Source organism: Phasianus colchicus, chromosome 3, assembly GCF_987193195.1.
Source record: "Phasianus colchicus chromosome 3, bPhaCol1.hap1.1, whole genome shotgun sequence".
NCBI classification, from domain to species: Eukaryota; Metazoa; Chordata; class Aves; order Galliformes; family Phasianidae; genus Phasianus; species Phasianus colchicus.
The window spans coordinates 8,926,347-8,951,271 of NC_143438.1; the positions used below are offsets into that span (position 1 = coordinate 8,926,347).

A 24,925-nucleotide genomic window follows, 5' to 3' on the forward strand; every position below is an offset into this window, starting at 1 on the left:
TGCCGCTATTACGAAAATAAGAAATGCGTGTGCTGAGGCAGCTGCAGGTGGCTGGCTGGCAGCTTGACCGCTCTCCTGTGACCAGCCAGCTGCAAACGTCTCACTTCTAACGCCGAACAGCGCTTTGCTCGGCTGTCACACCTGGAACCAGTTCGGAGGGGTGGGGGGGTGGATGGTCCCGAGATCCGGACCACGCTCTGAGGCGCCATCGCCAGCGGATGACAAGCAGGGACCGGGACACGAGCGCTTGAGGAAGCACTCCGCAAGCCCCGACTTCCATCAGCAACTTGCCGGGCAATGGGCCGGCCCTCTACGAGCCTGCAAAGTTCGGGGCGGGAAGCGGCGCTCAGCCCTCGGGGCCGGGCGGCGCGAGGTGGCGGTTGGTCGGCGGCCATCGGCCCGCAGCCATCAGCCCGCCGGCGCGGCGCGGGCAGCGGCAGGGGAGTCCCCAGGGCGGCGGGCTTCCCCACCGGCGCGGGTAGCGCCAGGGCCGCTCGCTCACACGGAGGCGCCATTTCCTCTGCCCTTCCTTTGCCCTTAAGCCGCCGTGTCGGCGGCCGTGCCCGCGCTCCGTCCCGCACCGGCGGTCTGCGGGCGGGAGCCGCGTCCCCGCTACGCAAGGAAACAGGGAGGGGGGAGAAGGGGCAGCGGGCTGCGCGGCTGACACCAGCCCGCTCCTAATAAAGCGATGGGGCCCGGCAGCCGCGCCGCGCTCCCCGCGCCCTATAAATAGGCTCCGTGCGCGGCCCGCGGGCTTTGGCCGCCCCGGCTCGGCAGGCGGCGCGGCGGAGCGGAGCGGAGCGCAGCGGGGCCGCCGTTGCCGCCAGGAGATCGCAGCAAGATGCCCCGGGTAGACGCAGACCTCAAGCTGGACTTTAAAGATGTCCTGCTCAGACCCAAACGAAGCAGCCTCAAAAGCAGATCCGAGGTGGGGGCGCTCAGCATGCTTTCCCCGCTCAGCCCCTAACTTCCCCAGCCCTCCGCCCTCCTTCCTTCCCCGCTTTATTTTTATCCCCCCACTCTAACGTAGCCGTGCCCTCCCCGATCGAAACGCCCTTTGCGAGGGGGGTGGGTGGATGCGGCGTTGCTTTTGGGAGCGGGAAGGGGGGGGGGGGGAGTTGAAGGGACCGGGGTTCTGCCCCGCTCCTCGGCGGAAAAAAGGGAAAATAAAAGGGTCGGAGGGCTGCCTGCTGCCGACAGGTGCCGCTGCGGAGAGCGGGGGGAGCTGCGCTGTGCGCCGGCTGGGCGCCTCGCTGCCTGGGTGCGTCTGCGCCCTCCGCCTCCGGGCCCGTTGGGCAGCGATCCGCCGCTCACACACGCACTGAAAGCGAAAAGGCGGCCGTGGCTCAGCTGTCCCGGGCTGCGAGCCCGTCAGGTGGCAACGGGAGCGGTGGGGTCCGTTCCTCCTGCAGCCATCGTAATCCGTCCCGTGGCCTGCTTTACTCCTCCGCTTCCCTTTTGGGCTCGGGGCTGATCCCCGCTGCTATCCCTCATCCCGGATCAGGGGAGACCCCAGGAAATCCTGTGGGGATTGCCTCCACGGAAAAGATGGCTGCCTCCGGAGCGAAGGTGCCTTCTGGTTCACCTCGCGTAACCCCGAGGCTGAGAAAGGATTTACTTTGACTGATGAAGGTTTTACGCTGTGCTGGGGGATGGAAAGAGGATTAAGCTTTTCTCCACGGGAAGCAGAGTTGTGAGGGACTGAGACCAAGGGAGCGAGGTAGAAAGAGAAGCCTGGAAAGGGCAGCGGGGTGGCTGTGTCTGTTAGGGGTGCGTGGATGGGGTTGGGGGCCAGCAGCTGAGCTGGAATGTTCTTGTCACTGTGCAGGTCTAAAATTGAAGGGACCTTCTCACTAGAAGGGTCACTTCAGGTTAGTCTTTTCTAAATTGCATGGAGTAACGTCCAGGCTGTGTGACTCTTGGTGCATAGCTGCTGCTCTCAAGGCCTGCAGGCTCATCACACAGCTTTTAGGCCCTTTCTGGCCCTTTGCTTTCATTACTCACAGCCCCTCTCTAAAAGTCACTGTGCCAGCCTGGCAAACAGGTGGAGCTGTGCTCCAGCGAGTGGCACATCGCTCCTTCAGAGTGCTGTTAGATGTATATTTAGCAGTGTGCAGGCTGTGGATAGAAGGGTTGCTGGGAAGGGAAAATGATAGGGGGAACATGAGCTGATATGGCAGGGTTGTAGCAGGTGGCTATGATGAACTGTTAAAAGCATTTCAGATGAGAAAAAGTGCGTGTCATGTGGGGGGAGGGGGTGGGTCAGTGGAAACTGATGAAGGTTAAGAAATTGGACACCATCACTGAGGCTGTAGCAACAGGAATAGAGTGTCTGTGAGAGCCAGATCTGAAATGGACAGCCACAGTCTGCCTCAAAACAAGAATATAAATAAATAGTGCTGGCAGCGGAACAGAGGTAGCATACTACAGTGCCTCTTACCCAGCAAGCTGCTGCTTTGAAGCTTTTATCAGCAAGGGTTTTGCTTTTTTGGTGTGAATGCCTTAATTTGCACAAGGCTAGCTTTCTGTGCAGTCAGCTCCTTAGCCAATTTGGGCTGTTTGCAGCTCTTCTTGAGGGTCTGTATTCTGATACTTGATTTTGATTCTGTGCGCTGTCTTCATTTTCTATCACTGCTTTCTCTCTGAAAAGATACCAGAAGCTTGAATTCAAACTCAGGGTGAAATGGTTGAAAACAAGGATTGGAGTCAGAGACTGTAGGAATACAGCATTGTTTGTCAGTGGCTTCTTGGTACTCCCATAACCTGTTACTCTTGCCTTTGCTGGATTTAGCCTCTGCAGAATGTCCTATGTAACTGCACTGGACTTGTAGCCCTCTAATTTTGAATTTGAATTTGTAAATTTAAATAAGTCCTGGGAGCTTTAACAGAACAGCCAAAGCCCCAGTATTTTCACATGCCTGAGGTGGGAGTTTAAAAAATAAAAAAATAAAAAATCCATTTAATGATCTATTTTTTTTTTCCTGAAGGAATATTTACTGTTGGTGAAAGATGGTGAGCAGTCCTTGAATTTGAACTTATTTTTTCTTATGCGTAGAACAATAAGCTATAAATTAGCTTTTTTCCACTCAGAAAATAGATTTGGGAGTTGTAGACCTCTGAAAGCATCAGCTCAGCAGCATTCAATAAGACAAGGAGGTCAGAAGAGTTACTAGAGGAACTTGATATGCCTGTCTTGAGTACGCAAGAATATTCTTCACAAGACTAGGGTACCATGCCAGAGCAGCTATAGAAAACAGCAGCAAGGGTATCAGTGGTAATGCTTGCTTTCCAGATGAGGAAACAAAAGGAAATCCTAGGACTATCCAGTATGGAGAAGCAGCAACTGTGGTGGGTATGCTAGAACTCCAAGAAGTGAGGAGTGGAATAGAAAAGGTGAAACTGATAAGTGGTTGCTGGTTGTCTCTTGCAAAACAAGATGCAGGAAGCAATGAATGTAGTTAGGAGGTAAAGGTCATGCTTTTTATGTAATGCATAAATAAGCTTTGGAATTTATTGCTATAGAATACCATAGAGACTAAAGATGTGAATGTTTTCAATAAAAGTACAGGGCAAGTTTTTTGTCCATGAGTGGCTATCTAGCTCAGGAGATCGGAGAGGTTTTTTGTCTTCATTGGTCTCTAAACACTGTCTTCTTGGAACCTGGGAAAGTAGGCTAAGGAAGGAGTCTTAAAACCTGCCTTGATTTTGATGTCTCCTTCCCAAACATTTGGTATTGGCTGTTTGGGGAACTAGAGCACCACATAAATTTGTACAGCCCCCTGCAGCATTTCTCCTTTTCTTGTATTACAAAAGCCTCATTAGTGGAGGCCCTGCAATTATCCTACACAAATGCTGTTGTTACAGTATTATCAACTGAGTGGATAATTGCATGAGATCCTTCTAACTGGTTGGCTAAAGGAGGTCATGTATTAAAAGTTACAGTAGATGAAAGTGAAAATTGTTGACATTAATGGCCTCATGTTTCCTGTGTAGCTTTGCATCTTGCCTCAGACTATTCTTAAGTTTACTCATCTTAAGTTCATATGAAGGATACTTTTCCTCTGTATTAGTGTAAGGTTGTAGGTCTGTACCATTGTCTCTGTAGGACTAGTTGTGTGATACTTCTTTTTCTTTTTTTCCTTGTTTCTAGTTAATAATTGCATAAAAAGTGAATGGAATACATTAAATGTCTTCCTTGTACTGTCTCCCCTTGTTAGCTGCAGCAGAAATTGATAGAAGAATGCTATGTCAGCAGAGATGGGTGGAGAACCAGGCCTCTCTGATAGTGAATGGGAAGAAGGGCGAGTCTCAGTTAAAATATATCTTAGATTGTCCTCTAACAATGTGACCCTTCACTTAGGAGCTTCAGCAAAATGAGAACCTGATCCATGATGTGTCAGTCAGACACAAAGTTGTTTCTCTTAAACCAGCAATGAAAAAATTAGATATCACTGTATTAATCAGTCAGAATGTAGCCAGAGCTCAGAACACACTGAGTTTATGACCAATAGTACTGTATTTTTTTTATAGTGCCTGTTTACTGGTTCTGGACTTCAGTTCAGGGAGGTCACTGGCTGTTCCTGGATTAAGGAAGTGAGGAATAAGGAAAACTATGAAAAAGCCTTCATTTTTCACTGTGTCATTTCAAAAACTAAACTAGTATCTTACTGTTGAGCATGTCTTAGGTTTCTTTTCCATTTTGCAAGATGCTAAGCAGACCAGTGGGAGCTAATCAAATTTTGGTGTTCCTCTTGTATTAGAACAAAATACCTGATGTTACTGCAATCATTTGAGAATGCTGAGAAGAATTAACTTTGAAGGCAAAGGCTGACACAGTTATAAGAAATTAACTTAGAAATTAGCTTGCTTTATGATTTAATAAACAAAGGTATGATTGTTCATATTGTATAGCCAAGAGTAGCTGGCAGCCATAGCAAAGAGTGAACTTGGTTTTGAATTATTGTACTGTCACTTACGTTAAAGAATGGGACAAAGCTATCTATGCCCTGGAGTCAGAGGAAATTCCAGCTCTTACTTCTGTGGAGTTAGGATTTCAGCTCTGGTTTCTCAGACAGCTACACAAACAGCTGTGGTTACTTCTATATAAAATCATCCACAGTCTTTTCTTTCCCTGTCTGTCTCTTCCAAACACATCTGCATTGTGCTTCTTGTTGTTGTTCTTTTAAATATCAACCCTCTTTGTCTTCCACAAGAGCTCTCTAACACAAAAAACAGTACTTCATATTTGTATTTTCCTTGTCATATGGAAAGCGGAGGTTGTAATTCATAAATGAAATTAAGTGAGGCAATAGTTGAATGAAAGGAGGAAGATCAGAAAATTTGAGGAGAAGTAAGAAACATCATTCAAACTTGCTGTCAGTGAAATGGTCACAAAACTCATTAGGATTCAATGAGTTACTGAAAAGAAGGTGTGCTTGTTTGTTGCAGGTTGACCTCACGCGCACTTTCACCTTCCTCAACTCCAAGCAGACGTACACGGGAATTCCCATTATAGTGGCAAACATGGACACTGTGGGAACTTTTGAAATGGCTGTGGTTATGGCTAAAGTAAGTCTTGGTTAATTTATAGGAATTAACGGTTAGGAACTCAGTGAGTAAAGGTAAACAGCCCTTGTCAGTTTTTAGCTATGAGTGAGAATGGGGCCGAGGTCCATTAGCAGTAAGGTGTGGTCTTGCTTCAAAGCAGCTGTACTTTTACAGCAGCACCGTTGCCTGGAGAGAGACCCACATTAAGGGTGTTAGTGGAAATGCTTACTGGATGTAGCTCAGCTTCAGGTGGGGGACTTCTAGAGCTTAGTTTTTGATGTGTATATATGTTCCATTGCAGGAAAAAAAGCTGTTAGCTAAAAAAGGCTTTGAAAGTGTGGGTTATTGAATAAAACTAGAGTCAGGAGTCTCTAGTTAATTAGCCTCTGGCCTCAAACCTTACCTTAATCTCTTGCAGTGCATAAGCACAAGCAAAATATTGACTATAACTTTATTAAATGTCAGAAACCTGATCCTGAAAAGTTGTTCAAGTATGCTAAGCTACCTTTGGAGAGCCATCTGGAGTTGTCTGGTCCCTTATTCACTGTTATTCATTGTTATTCTTTCAAGCAAGATGAGTCTATACTTAAAATGGGAATTTCTGATATCCTGTTTGTTATTCCACAGCTGAGGGAAAGATGATTTAACTTGGACATTAATGTAAGTTCTCTTATTTTTGCTAGCATGCAATGTTCACTGCAATTCACAAGCATTATTCTCTGGAAGAATGGAAACTGTTTGCTGCCAATCACCCAGAATGCCTAGAGGTACATTTTCATACTGTAAATTATTATGGTTTATTGCTTTGTTCTGAACTCACATACCTTGAGGTCTCTTGGGAATACTGTTGTGAAGTGAGGTTTTGGGGAATGGAGGTATTTGCTCTTATTTAACACATCTAGGGAAGTGGTTTGTCCTCTTTGAGTCTTTGAGTCCATTTTGCAAGTGCTTATGTTACGATGCAATAAGCAAAGAGTATCTATTCCTAGAAAGGAAACAGAAATACCCTGAACAAACAAGAAGGAAGCATCTGGGAATTGATCTGGCTGCTGGCCTTTTGTTCCTGGTGGGAGCAGTGATAGTGCTGGGAAGGGAGAAGCCCAAGTTCACAAATGTGAATCGCACTGTGTTAACCAATAGTGAAGTGACCCTGCATGCCCTAGTGCTAGGCAGAGTCTTTGCTGTCAGGTATGCCAGCAGACACATAGCCTGTGGGCTGGAGTGGGTGCTGGACTCAAGTAGGGATAAGTTTTGAAAGTTGTCAGTGTATGTATCTTCCATTTATCTCTTTGCACCAGTAGAAGAGCGGGTCTAGTTATCCCCAGTACTCCTCAGAGTTTGGCAGAGTATTGAAATGGTCCTGTATAGAAAAGAGTACTGTATAGCTGTATTGTATCCTTACCTTAGAATTATGTTGTATAAACTATTGATTACAGGATTGGCTGAAAGCCAATCTATCACTTAGGTTCATCAAGATTCCTTTTTGCCACCATAGGTTAGCAAGTGATCCTAGGAATATCCCATGCCTGAACACTTTGGCACTTAAATAGTTCTTTGTGGTTCATAATCACCAGAGCAGGCTCTCTTAGTGATTAAATTCTGACTTGCTCTGTGACCTTGGGTCTCAGTAGAGGTTTTTGGGCCAACTGCCATGGAAACTATTTTTCTGGTGTAGAGAACTTTTACGAAGACAGAGGAGGAAGCAATCTGCTTGTTTTTGATAGTAGCAGGCCCTGCTTCAGCGAGGGGGTTGGACTACAGCCTCCAGAGGTCCCTTACAGGCTGAACTGTTGTGTGATTCTGTAGATCAGGGAAGGGTTTAGTGAACTTAGATCCAAATCCCTCTCTATGACACTACTCCAACTCTTGCCTGGACTGTTTCCCTGTACATACACCAAGTTGGAGCTTCTGTGTCCATGTTAATGTAAATATAGCTGAACATTCGTTCAGGTGATTATATTTGACTATGATAAGCCACTTGGGAATGTAGTGCTCATAAAACAGTAACCTTGCTTTGTTTAAGATCCTGTAAACAAAACAGAGGTAACCTTCCTGGTATTGCCAGGAAGGCATTTATTTAATGTTATATAGCATGACTTCAACTAGTTTCCAGCACAGGTTTCCCTTGAAGCCCCTCCAAGACAACGCAATAGAAGATGTACAAGGAGTATTTTTTCTGCAGTTTTTACAAAATAATCTGTTTTGTTCTCCCTCTATCTTTCTAGCATGTAGCAGCAAGCTCAGGTAGTGGAAAAGATGATTTGGATAAATTAACAAGCATTCTAAAGGCCATCCCACCTATCAGATACATCTGCTTGGATGTGGCAAACGGCTATTCAGAACATTTTGTGACATTTGTGAAGTCTGTCCGTGCCCTGTTCCCAAATCACACCATTATGGTAAGTCTGTAGAAGGGTTGGAGGATGTGTATGTGAATTCTGTGAAAAGGGCCTGGAGTATGGCTGGTAGGCATTGAGAGCCGTGTAGTAGCTCCACCAATCTGTGTCCTCTGTTGGAGGGAAAAAAAGTAAAAAGAGAGAAAAAGAAGCCTGTCTGAAACATCTTGCTTTCCAGACAAATGTATGTGGACAGATATTCTTCTGAGAATACAGAGGGCAGCTCTATTCATCTCTCAGTTCAGCAAGGTGTTGACTCTGAGCCAGATGATGATGGTTTAATAACATGTTGGCACTGTCAATCTTCAATTGCTGAAAATATCTGTTCACTGTGTGCTCTGATGTAGCAGTGTGATGTTGACGTTTCGGGCTGGGTGGATCCAATTTTTCTACTACTCACATCCTCCTTCCTACACCAAATGCAACCTCTAATGATAAAATATGTAGGTTTAATTTGGTGATTCCACGCTGAGATTTGCTGCAGGAATGTGCCTACATCTGTGGCCAGTTGAGGCTGATAGCTATTTCCAGCTAGTAGATCACTAGTTGAACATAGACTAACCCTTGCTTACGAGGAGAACCATAGGAGTTTCGTGGAATTGTGAAGGAGATCGTGAGGGAGCAAAATAGTCACTGCCAGAGCTTTTCAGGCCCCTTCTGTGATATTCCTGTCCCTTCTCTGAGTGCTGCTGCCATTTTTCCTCTGGTCCTTTTGCACTAAGAGTAAGGTGTTTGCATCAGCAATGGGAATACTTGCAGCGAAGCCATAGTTTGACTTGTTTCTCAGGGCTTTTGATGGAGTGAGTCTGAATTTGTTTTCAGGAAAATAGCAGAAATTTTCAAGCAGCAGATTCTTAATGAGGCTACCAAACTTTCTTCACACCACTGCTGCAAAAAGTTACATGCTTAGGCAGCACTTTCCCACTTGTTCCTGCCAAGCATAACTGTTTGCATATAAAATAAGTGTGGAGTAAAAGTGATTGTAAGTGCACAGTTTGACTTGGTTCAAAAGGGAACTGCATGTTCAAGCAGCTTGCAGAAGACTACGTTCTTTCCTCCAATGTCAACAGAAAGCATCATTCTTGCCTGCTGAATGATGGCAGCACTGGAAAATTGAGGTCATCTGAAATGCCTGGCAGGGTTCTAGGTTAGCATAGGCTAATAAATAGGTATCCTTCATCACCTCCCAGCAGACATGGGAAGCTTTTTGGTATGTCTGTTTCTTATGACTTTGAGGAGAACCTTTGAAATTTTGAAGTGATAATTGTGGGTTTTTAGAGCTGGCTACTTCATGTTCACAATAGTGAGGGAAGGAACTGTTTCCTTGCTTTAGAATTAGTAACACTAGTGTTGTTATTACTCTAGTGTCTTTGGCTTGAAGTGTTGTGGGAGGGAATTTAAACAATTAAAAACAAAACCAAACAAATTCAAACCTCTTCCATGTCAGTTCTGGTGAGAAAATTGTAATCCCCTCTTCCACCTCCCCATAAATTGACTTTGCTGTCTGAGGAGGAAACTCAACTGAGATGAATTGCCCAGAAGGCTCTGGTGTAAGTGCCACAATTGGGTATCCAGCCCAGATATCAAGTCCAAGGTCCTTAGGCCAGCCTCATCCATCTTCCACGTCTGTTCAACTTTCTAGTTCCTTTGCTTCTGTGACTTAAGTTTTTTCTTCCTCTAAGTCTTGACCTGAGAGCACAACCTATTCAAAAACATATATGGGCCCTGACCTGTTCTCTCACCTTCTCCGACTGTGGCTCCTCTCTCTGATTGTGGCTTAGTATGACTTAGTATGGCTTGTGTTTTTCATCTCCTGCAACAGGGATAAACTTTCATTCCTAAAAGCATGCTAACAGACTTGGAGTGTTCAAAAACCTTCTGTTTTCCAAGGCTTCCAAAATCTGTGCAGTTTACAGAAGTCTCCAATTCAGCTAGGGAGACACACTTATACCCCATTTCCAAATGAGTTTACTTTACAGTCTGCACAAAAATGGCCTTCTGAAGCTGCTCCTGGCTGTAATACTCATCTAGACTGTTTTTACGGTACTCTGGAAGACATGTCCTGCTGCTGCCTGCTCTCTGGCTGATTTGATGTTGTTCTATGCCTGCAGTATGCTCTCTGCTGTCGTGGCTTTCAAACAAAAGAGTTAGCAGTTAAATACAAGATATAAAAGTAAAGAAGCTTTCTCATAGCTGAAAGTGATCTCCAGGACCTTGCAGGCTGTCTTGTTTGCTTTCCTCAGCATGACCATTCATTCCACAGTCAGCTGCAGTGCAGTACAAAACAATAATCCAATCCCAGGTCTCAGGGAATATGTGCTCCCAGGGGCTGCGTAATGGGTTCAGCTCTAAGGCTGAAATGTGATGTGCAAGGCAGCTGTGATTAACATAGTACTCTCTGGGGCCAGTACTCCAGTGTAGATGAAGGATGTTTCTTGCATAAGTGCTCTTCAAGAGCATGTTTTTCCTTTTCTAAATACTTGCTTTTATAATTACATTACCTTATTTTTTTTCTGCCCTGGACTTTTATACTGAATTACAAATATCAGTTTATCCATGAAAGACAAATGATGGGGAACACAGGTGGGGGCAAAAAAGGACTACATGAATTGCCTTGAATTAGATGAGATTGAGGATGGAGGAAAAAGCAGAGCTCCTGAGAGCTGCATGGATTTGGCTCTACTTCCCAGAATCAAGAATAATAGTTCAGTGGTGTGTTAAGCTGTAGCATAGTATGACATTTTTGGGTTGTGCCTCACATTGATATCTAAAGCAAAATTTCAGTTGACATTAATGATGGAGGGACAGAACTTTTATAGCAGTAAGTGTAGTTGATATTTATTAGTGTAATTGCTGGTGTTAGGGTTCTTCCATTTTACTGGAGGCCTCTTTAGCAAGCTAAAATATCAGTGCCAGCAAGCTTTCCCAAATATTTATTCTGAATTTTTCCATTGTGTAGTTTTCTGTTTGTTATACAGAAAAAGCCATGGTGAAAGGAGCAGAGATGTAGCAGAAAGGAAAAGGCTGAGGAAGGTTCATGCTTGCAGAAGGAGAAGCCCTCGCAAGATGTGGGCCAGAGAAGGCAATCAGAACTGCAAAACCAGAAGCAAAGGGAAACAGGGCCAGAAACCATTGTTCCCTTTGGAGTCAGTGACAGCACTTCTCATGGCCTCAGTGCCATTAGAATTCAGTTGGAAGAAACCACGTGGGTGCCTCCCAGTTTCTCTGCAAAAAGCAGCAGAGTCACTTTAGTTATGGTGTTTCCACATGGGCTGGAGTCCCAAAGCTGAGGCCAGCTGGAATCCCAGGTCAGAGGCAGTGATGCTGCCAAGGCTGTCTTGGGTAAGTCACTATATTGAGCACAAACACCCACCTGATGTGGGTCAGCCTAGCAAAGGGCATCATCCCTATCTTACTGTAAAGCACCCTTTACTTTGGTGGGTGGGAAGTGTCCTTTGGCAGTGTTCTGAGAGTGTGGAAGCACAGACTGTGCGTTTTCCTCTAGGATACAAGAAGAAAGTTTGAGAACTGTTGTCACAGACTTTTCTCCCCAGCTTGATCCATTGCCATTTGTCAGCAGCTTTCAATCAGTGCAGCAGTGTTCCTGTCTTAGTCAGTGTGAGTTGATATTTATAGCAGGCTTTTATGAGGCACAGTATCAAATGCCTGACTGAGATTCAGAGGCACTACTCTACTGTGTTCACTAATTTTATATCTGTCAGAGGAGCTTTATAATCCTGTTAGGTGAAATCTTGATCCCACTAAAGTCAGTAGTGAAACTCCTTTTGACTTTTGAGAGGTCAGGACTTCCCTCAGGTTTGACCCACAGTTTGGTCATCGCAGGTACTGTTGGAATGAGCCAGGGTGGCACTCACTGAAACCTCACACTAAAGAATGGTACAGCTGAATGTCATCCTGAGCATGTAGGGCCAGACCCACATCCAGGGTAATTTGCTAGATCTCCTAATAGCTGACCACATTGAAAGCATGCTGGTTAGCCTGAGCTGCAGGGACTTGCAGTTGTTACTGATGCTATTATTTTACTCCCAGAAGTAGCAAAGTTAGATGAGTGGTAAGGTGATTAGTAGGGTATATCTTCTTCAAGAAAGTTAGTTCTACAGCAGAGGAGCAATGCATTAGTATGTTGAGCATTGTTTTTGCTAACACAATACACCCACCAATTATGTTTCCTGACTGCTTTCCCAAGTGCACTACTTCTTCCAATTACTTTGCTTACTTTATGTTCTTAGTTAATTTTAAAGGAGGTTCATCTCTTTAGTCTCAGTCTTTTGACATTCATATTATCCATCCTCTTTTTTTTTTCCTCCCACTTCAAGTGATCTGTTTTTATCTTGGTGGTGGGCCTTTCAAAAGCCCTTTTACCTCTACTCAGCTGTCACGCTGGCATCAAGTGATAAAACAGCCATTGGTTTCAGTGGAAGCAGAGGTCAGCTGGATTTGAGACAAACAGCTTTCCTTGCTCTTCAGCTGTGATACTACAGTTCTTTCACATGCAGACAGCTGTATCTGACAGTGTTTTTTGTCCTCTTAGAGGTCTGAAAAGAGAAGCAAGCCTGTCATCAGTAGGCTGAAGTCTGCTATGTAGAGCTTCACATCTTCCCTGAAAAGTTGTTGAGGATCTGCAGATTCAGAAATACTGAAACACACTGGTGTGTGCACATGCATTCCAGGAAAAAAAAACCCGCATGTTGGAGACATAAGTGCTTTTCCCTGCTAGAATGAACATTTTGAATCGACGTATGCAGTTACAACATTCTTAGCTGTAATTTTGCATTAAACGTCTGGTTAACGTTTCTGAAGAGACAGCTTGACAACCTGCCATGCACTGCTAATAGGAAGACACTGCTGTTCAACTTTAGTACAGATTTGATCCTAAATCTCACTGAGCCACTGGCTTTAATATGTGTTTGCTCCTGTTGACAAATCTGTCGCATGTGCTCCAGTATTTCACCAAGTCATAACGTGCTTCACAGATAATCATCTGCTTTCCCAAAGTAGACTGCTTCCCAAATGTAAGCAGCATGCTCTCTGTCACCTCACCTTGGATTGTGTAATGCTTAGTATAACAAATTGCCACTGAGCAGAAAGAAAGCAACACTTAGCTGGAAATGCTGTACCTACATATTCTCAGTTTCTCAACGATTCTCTTTTATTATTTCTATTCTTTTTTTTAAATCAATATCATGCCATCTTGAGAAAAGTTAAGTAGGCCTGTGACATACACCACAAATTGCTGCCTAAATTTATCATTGTTTTTTCAAGTGCCTCACATTGTGACTTGCCAGCTGTTTCAGGTCAATGAAAGTGGGGGGTAAAATTCATTAAAAAGAAATAAATGATGAATTAGAAGCCAAAAAACAATAACAGGAGAATAGGTCTTGCCTGACGTTTCCTGGGCAGCTCACGTTAACTTCCACTTCCAGATGTTTTGTTTCAATAAAAATGAAGCAAATATTAAGTAAGCGTTTCAGGTTTTGCTTTCAGCTCTGCTTATATCAGCACTACTACAAACTTGCTAAGTCCTGAAAAATTGTTACATAACAGGTTTTCTCTAGATCTTAAATTCAATCTTAACAAATGAATTGCCCATCTCAGTACAAGTTTAAAGTGGATGAAGTGGGCAACTGGAATCATGTTTCATGTAAGTTTGTTATATACAGTTTTTGCTCATTAGGAACATGCTGTAGACGTTTCACAAAGCTGGGATCCAAAGCAGACTTGGTTTTGAAACATATCTTTTGCAACCTGAGCTTGCTGGACCAATCATGAAAGTAGTTAGAGTCTAGATTGTACCTGTATAATCTCTTCAATTTTAGTGGCATGTGCAGTGAAGAATACGGTGAGCTATATTCTCTCTGACTATGTAGCTCAACTAATAAAAGATCTGGATAAAACTCTACATTACCACATTTAGTCTTTGCTGCACTAGTCTTAAAATTGCCTGTATATGTGATATTGTTCCTTCTGTCTAGGCAGGCAACGTGGTGACAGGAGAGATGGTAGAAGAACTACTTCTTTCTGGAGCAGACATTATTAAAGTGGGTATCGGACCAGGTAAGTTGAATCCAGTCAAATAAGGGTGGTTTATGGTAACACTGGTGACTTAGTTGTCCGGATGGAACTAGTGTGTAATGCTGCAGCTGTCTGCTTGTCAGAATTCCTAGATCACTTAGGACAGTAAAGTAACAGTGCCCTTGCTCCATAGTATGTTTAAGAAATACATGGGCAGAGTGCTAGAGTAATGTACTACAAAATCTTGGATGTTGTGTTTCCAGGAAATGTAGATACCTATAGTTAGAAGCACAGAGTTGCCTGAGTTGCTGTGGCATTTTATGTCACATTTACTTCTTTTCCTCCTTTGCGTGTTTGTTCGTGTGCTCCTTCACTTTGCCATTTCTTTTACAGACCGCAGCTGGGGTCAAAGTGTAGGGGCTACATTTAACTGGCTAGCAAGTACCACTGACATATAACTGTGATCAGCCAGTGCAGTGCAGGAGGGTTCTTTATACTGCCAAATGATATGGCCTTTGAATGGGTAAACTGAGTATAAGAAACGATGCAACAGATGTTGCAGTTTTTCCATGGGAGGCCATCAAAGAACAGTAAATACTGCAAAATAGTTGAAGAGTAAGCAACAGAAATGTTGCAGTGCACTGTCACAGGAAAGTTCAGATATAAAAGATGTAGTAGTATGGTTTGTAGTTTCAAAGTAGAAACAGGACTAAATGTTGTGTAAGCCTCCCTGGATAGCTGCCAGCACAGAACTTTACAAGTTGACCAGCCAGTGACACAGGTAACAGATGTTCCTTGCAGAAGGACACCTTTTGAGGTCTCTCCTAGACAGTGGTTCACTTTGTGGATTATGGCAGTGATTTATTATAAAGCATTGGGCACATAAGTATATGTTTTCTCTGTGGAGATTATCTTAAAATCATTTTTTTCCTACTTTGCAGAAATACTTCTGAGTGCTTATACCTTGTCAGTTCTCAGCAAGATCATTGGAAACTTTTGCTTTACTGACAGTTTTGAGCGTACCTAGATGTCAGTTGGGTAAAGAGATTAACTGCAGTTGGGTGAAAAGATTTCACTGCATTTGGTTTAGGATCTGTTTTCTTGTTATCATGCAGACCTTTATGGCCTGTATTCTAAATGATAAGACATGGACTATCAAAAAGCAATCCTCTTTTTGACAATTCCTCTTGAAAAGTAGAGAAGGTATTCCAAAAGATCTATAGCCATGTTATCGTGGTCAAGCTGTAATTGGAGTATTTATATAAATGCCTATAGCTTTTAAAAATATATGTATACACCTTTATATATATATATATATATATATATATAGTAATACAAATATAAATATATGTATACACAGTCACACATGCACCATATATGTATACACACACCCCCACATATTTTCTATGATAATTTTTTTTAATTCATGTAGAAAATAGATAAATAAAAATATTTATTGGAAGAAATATTCAGATACTAAAAGCTGATGCTGAGCTTCACTGAAGCTGAGACTGTCTGGTTCCTTTGTCCCTTTTCCCTTCAGGCACCTTGGTCAGATTACTTTCCCATTAGGCATTAAATCCTCAGCAGGAAGCATTATGGATGAGACCTAAACTGGGAACTGGGGACCTGGAGAAGAAGGGGAGTGTTAGTCATTTTAATTACAGCTGCCATGAAGATAACATTTCAAAATTAAATTTCGTATGTCTTCCTTTTATCCATGAGAATAATGTTTACAATAGAGACTTCATGAGAAACAATACAGAGAGAAACACATTTTTTTCCTTTGCTAAAAGAAAGCAGTCTTGCAGGTCTTTTCCAACCATTGTGGTTCTGTGATTCTTTTCTGTCAGCCTAACTAACTGCCTGTGTTTTTTCCTCTCGTTTTCTTGTCTAGGTTCTGTGTGTACCACACGGATTAAGACAGGGGTGGGCTATCCACAGCTAAGTGCTGTTATTGAGTGTGCAGACTCAGCACATGGCTTGAAAGGACATATCATCTCTGTAAGTAAATATCATCTGCTCTCAGATTCCCACTGTGCAAACCATTGCGGAATGGGCGAATCAAACAGTCCAGTACCTTGCACGTTAAAGGCCATCTTTCTGTCATTTCCAGTTGATCCCTATACTAGCTGCTAGGTAGTGAAGATTTAAAGGAATCAACTTGCTTTAATGTTTAAAAAGACTTGGGCATTTCATTCCTGTTTGTGACTTTGGAAAGCTGCTGCTTGTTCCCTGAATTGAGTTGCTGAGTTGAGTATGTTGTTACACGAACAGAATAAGAAGCTTGATAACTCTCTTACTGAAGCAAAACAGTACTTCCTCCAAGAGATTTCTGAAAAATGAGTGAAATGTAAATATGGCCTTCCTTAGAGAGTAGGACTAAGTGACAGACAGGCAGCAGAGGGGAGTACAAGATAAAATGATACATCTGTCTATGCCTTAGTGGCTGGACGGATTCAGACAGAATCCTCACAAAGCTCTTTGTGCAGAAACAGCAGCATTTCAGAGGTGGGAGTGGATGAGCACAGTTGCTTGTTTGCTACTGATGCTCTGAGTAAATGCTGAACCTGCAGAGAAAAAAGAGGATACGTATGCATTGCCTGCTAATGGCAGCTTCCAGTCTACCAGCAAGATCAGACTCACCTCTCAGGGAAATCTATAAGCATGGTCTCAGACTGAGCTATACTGGAGCCTGCGGTACCCAAAGGTCCTGTGTGCTTAGGCATGCCTAGCCAGTCAGTGTGTCCCTGACTGCCAGGCTTGCAGACACTCTGCAGGCTGTCTGTTAGACAGCTGATAATCAGGCATCAGGGCTATGCAGCATTCTGTGCTCACAGGTACCCTTACTGTCAACAGTCTCCCTCTGTGGCTGTAGGAGAGACTGTTGTCATGTGAAATCACTGGAAAGCCCAGTTTTGTTTGATTGGGTTGTGACTAGTATCCTTGTGAGGAAATGTCCCTGTTTCTGAGGAGGGAGAGTAGGGGAGAGGAGAACAAACTGTGGTTAGGTAGAGGGCCTGACTGTACTTGGAGCTGTGGGTATATGGAGCAAGTAAACAAGTATAGCGTACTTGTCAGATCTCTCTTCTTTTTAATGTTAATGCACGTATATTCACTCCTCTCCCTGACTACCTTATCTGATTTTGCAGGGAAAAAAAAAGAAAAGCAGTCTGTGATTTTATGACTTGGGCAGTATTAGAAACATTTATGCCTGTAGCAGACAGCTGAATACATATGGAACAGAGCATGAAAGACTGGCTCATTACTACGAAGGCTGGATAACTGTATGTGTTGTCCCACTAGTGGTGCTCAGAAGCCCATCCTGGTTTTGCAATAAGCATTTTCTGCTAACAGCTCTCAGAAGACTCTCACTTTTCTGCTTTTCCAAGAAAACATGATTGTGTATCAGATGGTTGTGTGCAGTTCTGTTATTTCTTGCTTTGCAGATGGGATCTTGTAGGTTTCAGTGAGCCTACGTACCCCCCTAGCCATTACCCCATAACAAGGGTGTCTAGTACCTCTGCACCTCAAGTCTCTCATTCAAGCTAATGAGACTAGAGCAAGGGTTGAAGGTATTATGCTTTAATTATGCATTGTGCAGGTAGACACTGATGTGTTTATTGGAAAGGCTGGCCTGCATGGTTATTGCTGGACTTCTGGGAAGACTATTAAAGAAGAGAGGTACCCTTCTGAGAGGAGACACCAAATGGGAGCAAAGCTAAGTACATAATTGGGGCTAGACGCAAGAAGTAAACTTGGCGTTCCTCAAAATGTCTTGTTACTGCCATTTTGTAGATTAGGGAAGGGGCATACCTTGCCTGAGTCAAAAGAGACCTCTACAGGCAGAGTCTTACCATGGCCATCTACAGCAATTAGGCAGGAGAAAATATGCCCATGTTTTTGTCATGTTGATACCAAAGTGGCAGCAAGGATGTATGGGATTCAAAGCCTACCAGGTGTCTTCATGTGGATTATACCTGATGGTGTGGTGTGGGGGTGTCCCTTGGGGTGCTTTATTGCATTTTCTTCCCTTGCGTCCATCACCTTCATCAAATTGAGTCTCTGTAACGTTACATGTAAAGGGAAGTCCTATTCACAGAATAAGACAGCAACAATGCATAGCATGGTATGGACTCTCTGAGGAACACAACACACTTCAAATGCATTCTCTAGCAAGTCTGCTAGGATGGCAGCACAAACTGGGATTTCAAACAGTTTTGTATTACTGAAGTGATCATGCATGATTTTTGGAGCTGATATGTTGATAAAGAAGGTGACAATTTTCAGGCAGACATATTACTTTACAGTCACACATGCACAGAAGGGGGATGTACCAGTTACATTCCTCATGCTGAGTTATCTTTAAGACTTAAAGCTCACCTCAGAAATGAATCTTTCATGGCTCGCTGAAAGAGGAAACTGCCTAAGATATGGGTTGTGTCTATCCTGCACTATTTGTCTGGCAGCCAATAGTCTCACTTTTCGTTGGCTTTGATAAAGCACAGCAGTGAGTTACAGTGGAGAGGCCATTTAGCAGAAAAGCTCCTTCAGAAACACCCTACTCAACATAAAGTTTCTTTTTCTTGTAGGTCAGTGAGCTTCTCTGCTGGATAGAGAGGCAATCGTGTTTTAGTAACACATGCAGCAAATGTGGGGAATGCAAAACGGCGTTATATGTGTGCTCTTTCATCTCATCATTTGATTAATATCCCTTTTTTCTCTTTACCCTGCCTGGGTAATAGATCATAGGTATTGAAGGAAAAGGATGACTTAGGGGTTCTTCGTCTAGCTACTGCCATCCCTTTTCTTCCTCCACACAGAACGCTTTCCATACAGAAATATGCCCAGGATGTGTAGCTCAGAATAAAGCACCATATGTATTGTTTCTACTGCTATATATGCCACATACTTTATATATCTTCTGCATAATAAATAGCTGCCTGCTGATACTGTAGGAATAACTAATTATACTGTTTATTGTAAACGTTGCTTGAAACATACAAGTCATAGTTATACTTCTGTTGTAAGGTGGATATAATATTGAACCAGTTCGTGCTGTTTTTTCACCTTGTGTTTCTCCCCAGGCTAAATTTTGTTGTTGTAAATGGTCTGTCTATTTTGAGAACAAGATTGGGAAAAAAAAAATAATTTTAGCCATGATAAAATAATTCCATTGACTGGAAAGCTGTCTTCTCCTTTGCTTCAGCTTAACATCTAGTTGTTTCAGGGGCATGCCCGCTACAGGCTCCTTGGAAACCCTTTCCAGTAAGCCTGCTTCAGATTAATGCCAGTTCTCAATTTGCAGGGGGATTTGTACAGTTAAATTTCCCCAGGGCTGTGAGATAGAGGCTGTCTGCACCAAGCCCCATGACTGTAGCCCAGCAGTTCTACAGGTCATTCTAAGCCAAAATCCAGGCCCTTGCTGGAACTAGCTGAACTGCAAGGGGAAGATTCCCAGACTGAATGCAGCAGAAACACCATCTCATTTTCTAAGCAAAGCACTTGATTTTACACATGTAATGAAATATTTTAATGCATATAGCTTTATTATGGCATCTTCCAGCTTAACTGCTTAGTATATCTTCTTTTTGTTTTCCTTTCTTTGAAACATTGTCATTTAATTTACCTGCTTATGTGAAGTGGAGACATTACAGAAAAAGAAGTGCTGTGAATCATCATCATTTGTTCCTTTTATCTTAAATGGTAACACGTGAGCTTTTGGGATAGTTACCGAGTCTGCTCAGCGTTTTGTACCTTGATGATTTTTTTGAAGCAAATGATTAATGTTGACACAGTAAGACCCTCTATCCTTGTGAAAGCATAAAGCCTCCATCACTGCCACTACTGGGTTAATTATGAAAGTCAGGCACGGAGCCACACAACAAGAACAGACAGAAACCCACCGACCAGAGAGCATTTACAGCCAGCCGGTCTCAGTTAGAGTCAGGCAAATTCCTGACACTGTTCTTTGAAGATTATTAGACCCTTCTTTCTACCTCTGCTGTTCCTCCCCTGACACATGCATACGTACACTCTCACCCTCCTCCAGGCTCTGACAGAAAGAGAGAATTGCACAAGCACAGCCCTTAACAGGAGAGAGAGAGATTCAGCTGTCAACCCAGCACTCATTTCTGGAGCTGACAGCAAGAGTGTCTAGCTCAACAAAAAGCATAATGTGCTAGAGGTTATCAGCAAATGGAATAAAAGCCTTTAAACTTCTGCCAGGCACTGTTTCCAGTGGGATGCCTTTTGAAAAGCCACTCATTTTTGGATCCACCTGCTCAGTTTGTGTCTGAATCCTGTTCTGTGTGCAGAGGGGTTCTAATGCTCAGCCCCACTGCCAGCTACCTGTGAAAGCTGGCTCTAAAATGGCTGCTGGCAGGAGCTTCTAGCTGTGCTCAGCCACAGGTCATACAGGCATGTATTTCTAGCAACAGGGAGGTGAAACAAAATGAAGTAACCATACAATCTGGGGGGTAAACTCAAAAGCAGGAAGCCTGTCAGCAGTCTGCAAAAGACCCCGATCTTCAAAGAAATGGGGAGCTCTCTTGTTACGATGACTTTGTAGGGTTGAAGAAGCTTTCATCTGATGCTCAGAGCTTTATGAAACCTGAAAAGCCATAACACGTGAGATCTGCTATGTGCCTTCCTTTTTAACAGACCTATCACACATAAATGACTTTCCTCCCTCAACCAAAATGCCCTCATCAGTCACTTTGCTCTGAAACTGAAACACAAATTTCTAAAATGCTAAAGAACTGAAAGTGCTGTTGTTTCTTTACCTAGCCCGAAGCAAACAGTAAGGAGTAGGATGAGAGATTAATTTTCACTTACCAAAGATCAGATTACCCAATTTGCTTAAAGATTATCAGATCAAAATCCAACATATCTGATGATATGTTTCCTTATTCCTCCTACTGTGACCTTTTAATTTATTGTAAACTGCTGAGAAAGTTATTTTAAATGTCTTTGCTGGTTTATAGTAGGGGTTTGTGGTACCTCTGCATCATACAGCCTTTAATTAAAATGGCAGGGAATGATTCAGATCAAAAGAAGAGGTTTTTTGTTTTCCAGTTTCTGATTTAGGAAATGTCAGTCAAGAATTTACATCGCTGCTGTTACCAGTGGTATTATTGTTACACCATACTGGTAGAGTAAATGAGATTAATGTATAAATGCAATAGAAAGGATAATATGGATTCCCTAGAAACTCAGCCAAGTTGATATACCACTGATATACCAGTGATGCAGTCAGCTCCTGCTGAGCTTTTCCTGCAGAGAGGCCATTTGGCTGCGAATCACAGGGTGCTGATGTTTACCGGGTCCCTTCTTTTCTTTATGCAGGATGGAGGATGCAGCTGCCCAGGAGATGTTGCCAAAGCGTTTGGTAAGGACAATATGCAGGGCCACATGTTGCACCCTGTGTAACTCCAGCATGGCCAGCAGTGGTGCAGGAGTCAATTTGACCCCGTGTGTGTGATCAGTAGTAGGTTACATTTGTCCCTGTAGGTGACTGCAGTGAAATTAATACACTAGATATGAATTTGCTCTTTGGACTGGTCAGTCAAAATCCTACAGAGAAAAAGTATACAGTGGTCGAAGTCCTATTTAGAAACTATCTGCCAGATATGCACAGGATACAGCCACTGGGATAGTAATACAAAGAAAGCTGATAAGGGTTTCTTCTGAGTAGGGTTCAAAGATGACTGTAACACTGGCTGACCTGAGCTCTGGATGGATGAAGAGATGGTGAAACGTGTGTTGGAGAGAAGAACAAAGAAAAAAGCAGGGCAGATTCCCAGAGATGTTCTTGGGATCTCCACTTGAAGAGATGAGACTTTATTTATAATGTATCCCCTAAAGCTGAGCAGATGTCTAAAATGTCTAAGTTAATAATTAACAGGTTTTGCTCTCGTGCCAAAAGCTTCAGTAAATCGCACCAGCTTTTGCTGACAGAATAGAGAATTTAGCCTGTGAGTGCTTTCTGTTGGGAAAGTTACATCACTGTGGAGGGTCGAGGTTAGGATTGTCTCTTAGCCATGACATTTTTGCTGCTCTGTGTGTGAACAAAGGACTAAAAGGATCCCGGGCTTACAGGACACTTAAAGACAGTTCTCAGAATATCAGACCCTTTGGAGATGTCACAATAAGGTAATGCCCAGAATATAGTAGGACAGCATAGTCTCGTTGAGATTTCAGGGTAATACAAAACTAGAGACAGCATGTTGTGATACAACACATCTGCTCAGCAGGAAGCTTAGCAAGTATGGAAAGCACAGGCCTAAACTGAGATTACAGACCTTCCAAGAAAAAAAACTGAACCTCCTGGAAATTTTGAAACTGAAATCAGTCTTCTAAGTTTGCCAACAGCTCCTGGTTTTAGACAGTTGATATGACAAGACATAATTTTAAGCGCAGCCCAGGAGAGAGTGGTACCACCAAGGAATCTGCTCTGTCACAGGATTTCACAGGACCTTTGTGTTACCCGATGGGTGATGTGATGTGAAGATAGATACTTTCAGCTGAATGATTCTGACATAGCTGAACAGCAGCATCCACTCTTTCTGACAACAAGATTTTATTAAAAAAAAACACCCAACTTCTCCTCAGCTCAGATTAGCTGCCTATGACATCATGCAGCCTGCAGTGAAAGCTTTGTTCTCTCTGACTTTGTCTGGCTCCTCAGCTATCCCCAGATCTTGCTTACATTGTCTTTGGGGCATTGTGAACCTGCAGTGCCATCTCACTGCATTCTGTGCAACCTGGCCCTGAAAAGGTCTTTCTTCACAAGAGTATTCCCGGAAGTTATATTTTCCCTTGTAGTAGACTTGCTAGCAAGTCAGAAGGGTCCCTTTAACCTCTTTGGGCTATTCTGAAGAGAAGCTTGCTTGAAACCTATGAGGGGACAGATTCTGGACTTGCTGTTTGTTGTGAGGTGCTGGGATTCAACAGTGGGATGTCTGAAAGATACCACAGATTGTTCCTGGAGAGGAGGAGCATTGAAAACCTAAGATGACACAGACAGAAGTTGTACTCTGATGGTAGGACAGGCCAATCAGTCTGACCTGTGTGTCACAAGGATTAGAACTGATAATCTGGGGCAAAAGATTTACCATGTCTGGTTACGTATAACTGAGGCAGCCAGTCTGTGGACATCTGACTAGCTGGAGCTAGGTGTGCTTTTTTTAAAGATGGGTGCCGAAATAAGAGTCTGGAGATGGAGGCCTGGATGAAACATAGACAAGAGACCCAAAGAGGACTTTTTGTTAACTATCTTGTCAATTATACTGTCTCTTTTTGCTGTAAAGTCTTTATGAAAGGGATGTAGAGCAGTGACAGTGCAGCCATTTGAATCATTTAAAGTATGAGAAAGTCCCAGATGTGATGAGTAGCACTGAAAAATAGAAGAGGCGAGTTCATGGCAAGAGAAAGGTTTGAGTGGATTGATAGCAGCTGAGGAATTGTGGAAGAAAATAAACAAAAAACAACGGCATGAAAATGCTGAGAAGCTTTACAAGTAAAAGGTTACACCACTACTGGTGACAGGAATCAAGGGTAGATTGGGCATTTTGCAAAAGAAAAGCAAGGTAGAAACCTAATACAAAAGGGAAGGAGCAGAGAAACATTAAAGTAAAGGGACAAAAATGCAGGGGACAGACTGCTGGAATTCTGGAATTGCTGAATAGAAACTATTTATGGATTTGGGAAACTGAAGATGACACTGCCATCTGAGTATTGGAAATGATAATGGAAAATGGTTGATCAGGAGAAGAGATTTTGAAAGCATGAAAGAACCTTGTCTCTAAAACGGTTCACATAACTGCACCCTTGGAAGGGCTGATAACATGAATACATTTCTCAGAATGCCCCAGGGAGGCACTACTGTCCCTGTTTTTGTAGATGAAAAGTCAAAGCACAGAAATACTAAGTTCAGTCGCCTGAGGTCACATATTTTTTTGTGAAACAACCAGGAACAGAATGTGCCTTTTGAATCCTCTGCCAGCATCTTAAATGCAATATTTCTGTTCCTTACAGCAGTGGTGAGAAAGGATATGTGAGCAGAGAGTGAAAAGGAAGGAAAAATCAGATGGCAGAGTCAACTGGGAACCTACACTGGTTCCAAAATATACCTGACAGATCGTGCTAGCTTTTTTTCTTGTTTTCAAAAGCTGTGTCTGTACACCTACTGTTGCAAAGGCCCGCTGTCTCATCTGGAGCACAGGTGAACATTGCTTCCAGGGCCAGCTGTGCTGCATCTGCATGGGGGGCTGGCCATGCTACAAATCTAGGCTGACTCCACCTGAATTTGTGGAGAGTTTATCTGGTTATCAGTAATTATTGTGTTATCAGGCATATAAAAGCCATCTGAGGGACTTCCAGCAGAACTGTGTGAGAGCTGAAAGAGTAGGTTGGCTTCAGCATATCTTCTGTGGCTGTGTGAAAGAAAAGGTGTTGCAGGATATGAATGAGCAAAATCAGCCCAGTGTAGGGCTCAAGGGAGATGTCCTCCCCAGCGTCAGTGTGTTGAAGTGGCATTGTACAGGAACAGGCCAAGTCTAGCAAACTCTGGACAAACTACCTAGTTGTTTGTATACAGTGTACCCCATCACATCCTGTGTTATTTGGAGGATTGTTGCCAGGTGTTCCCATTCCTCCAGTACATAAAATAATGTCATACTGTGTGTACTTGAAAATGAAAGACTGCCAGGTGTGTACTGAAAGCATTACCCATGCTAACAGAAACAACGCCACACATAGGTAAGGAAACTACACCTAAGTAAGGAAAAACAATGCTAAAAATGCTGGTGCCTTCTGGTGACATGTTAAATGGAACTGAAGCGGAATAGACTTGAAATTTTGAGACAGGGCAGTAAGCATTATCATTCGAATGTTTAGAAATGCTGCAGTGTGCAAGGCAGAACTCTGTGCTGTATTTGTAGTAACAT

General features: G+C 43.2%; 1 protein-coding gene across 2 annotated transcripts in view; it reads left to right on the plus strand.

Annotated features, from left to right (window-relative positions):
• Positions 1–381: 381 nt before the first annotated feature.
• Positions 382–24,925, plus strand: part of GMPR (guanosine monophosphate reductase) — a 40,739-nt gene continuing 16,195 nt past the window's right edge. The window contains exons 1-7 of one of the 2 annotated variants that reach the window (XM_031589393.2): positions 382–928; positions 5,449–5,568; positions 6,231–6,314; positions 7,773–7,946; positions 13,937–14,018; positions 15,874–15,980; positions 21,324–21,366. In XM_031589393.2, coding sequence (XP_031445253.1) covers positions 842–928; positions 5,449–5,568; positions 6,231–6,314; positions 7,773–7,946; positions 13,937–14,018; positions 15,874–15,980; positions 21,324–21,366 — 697 coding nt within the window. In that variant the 5' untranslated portion in view covers positions 382–841. Of the gene's footprint in view, positions 929–1,582; positions 1,721–5,448; positions 5,569–6,230; positions 6,315–7,772; positions 7,947–13,936; positions 14,019–15,873; positions 15,981–21,323; positions 21,367–24,925 lie in introns of those variants that run through there. The other variant, XM_031589394.2, reaches the window with a different exon arrangement.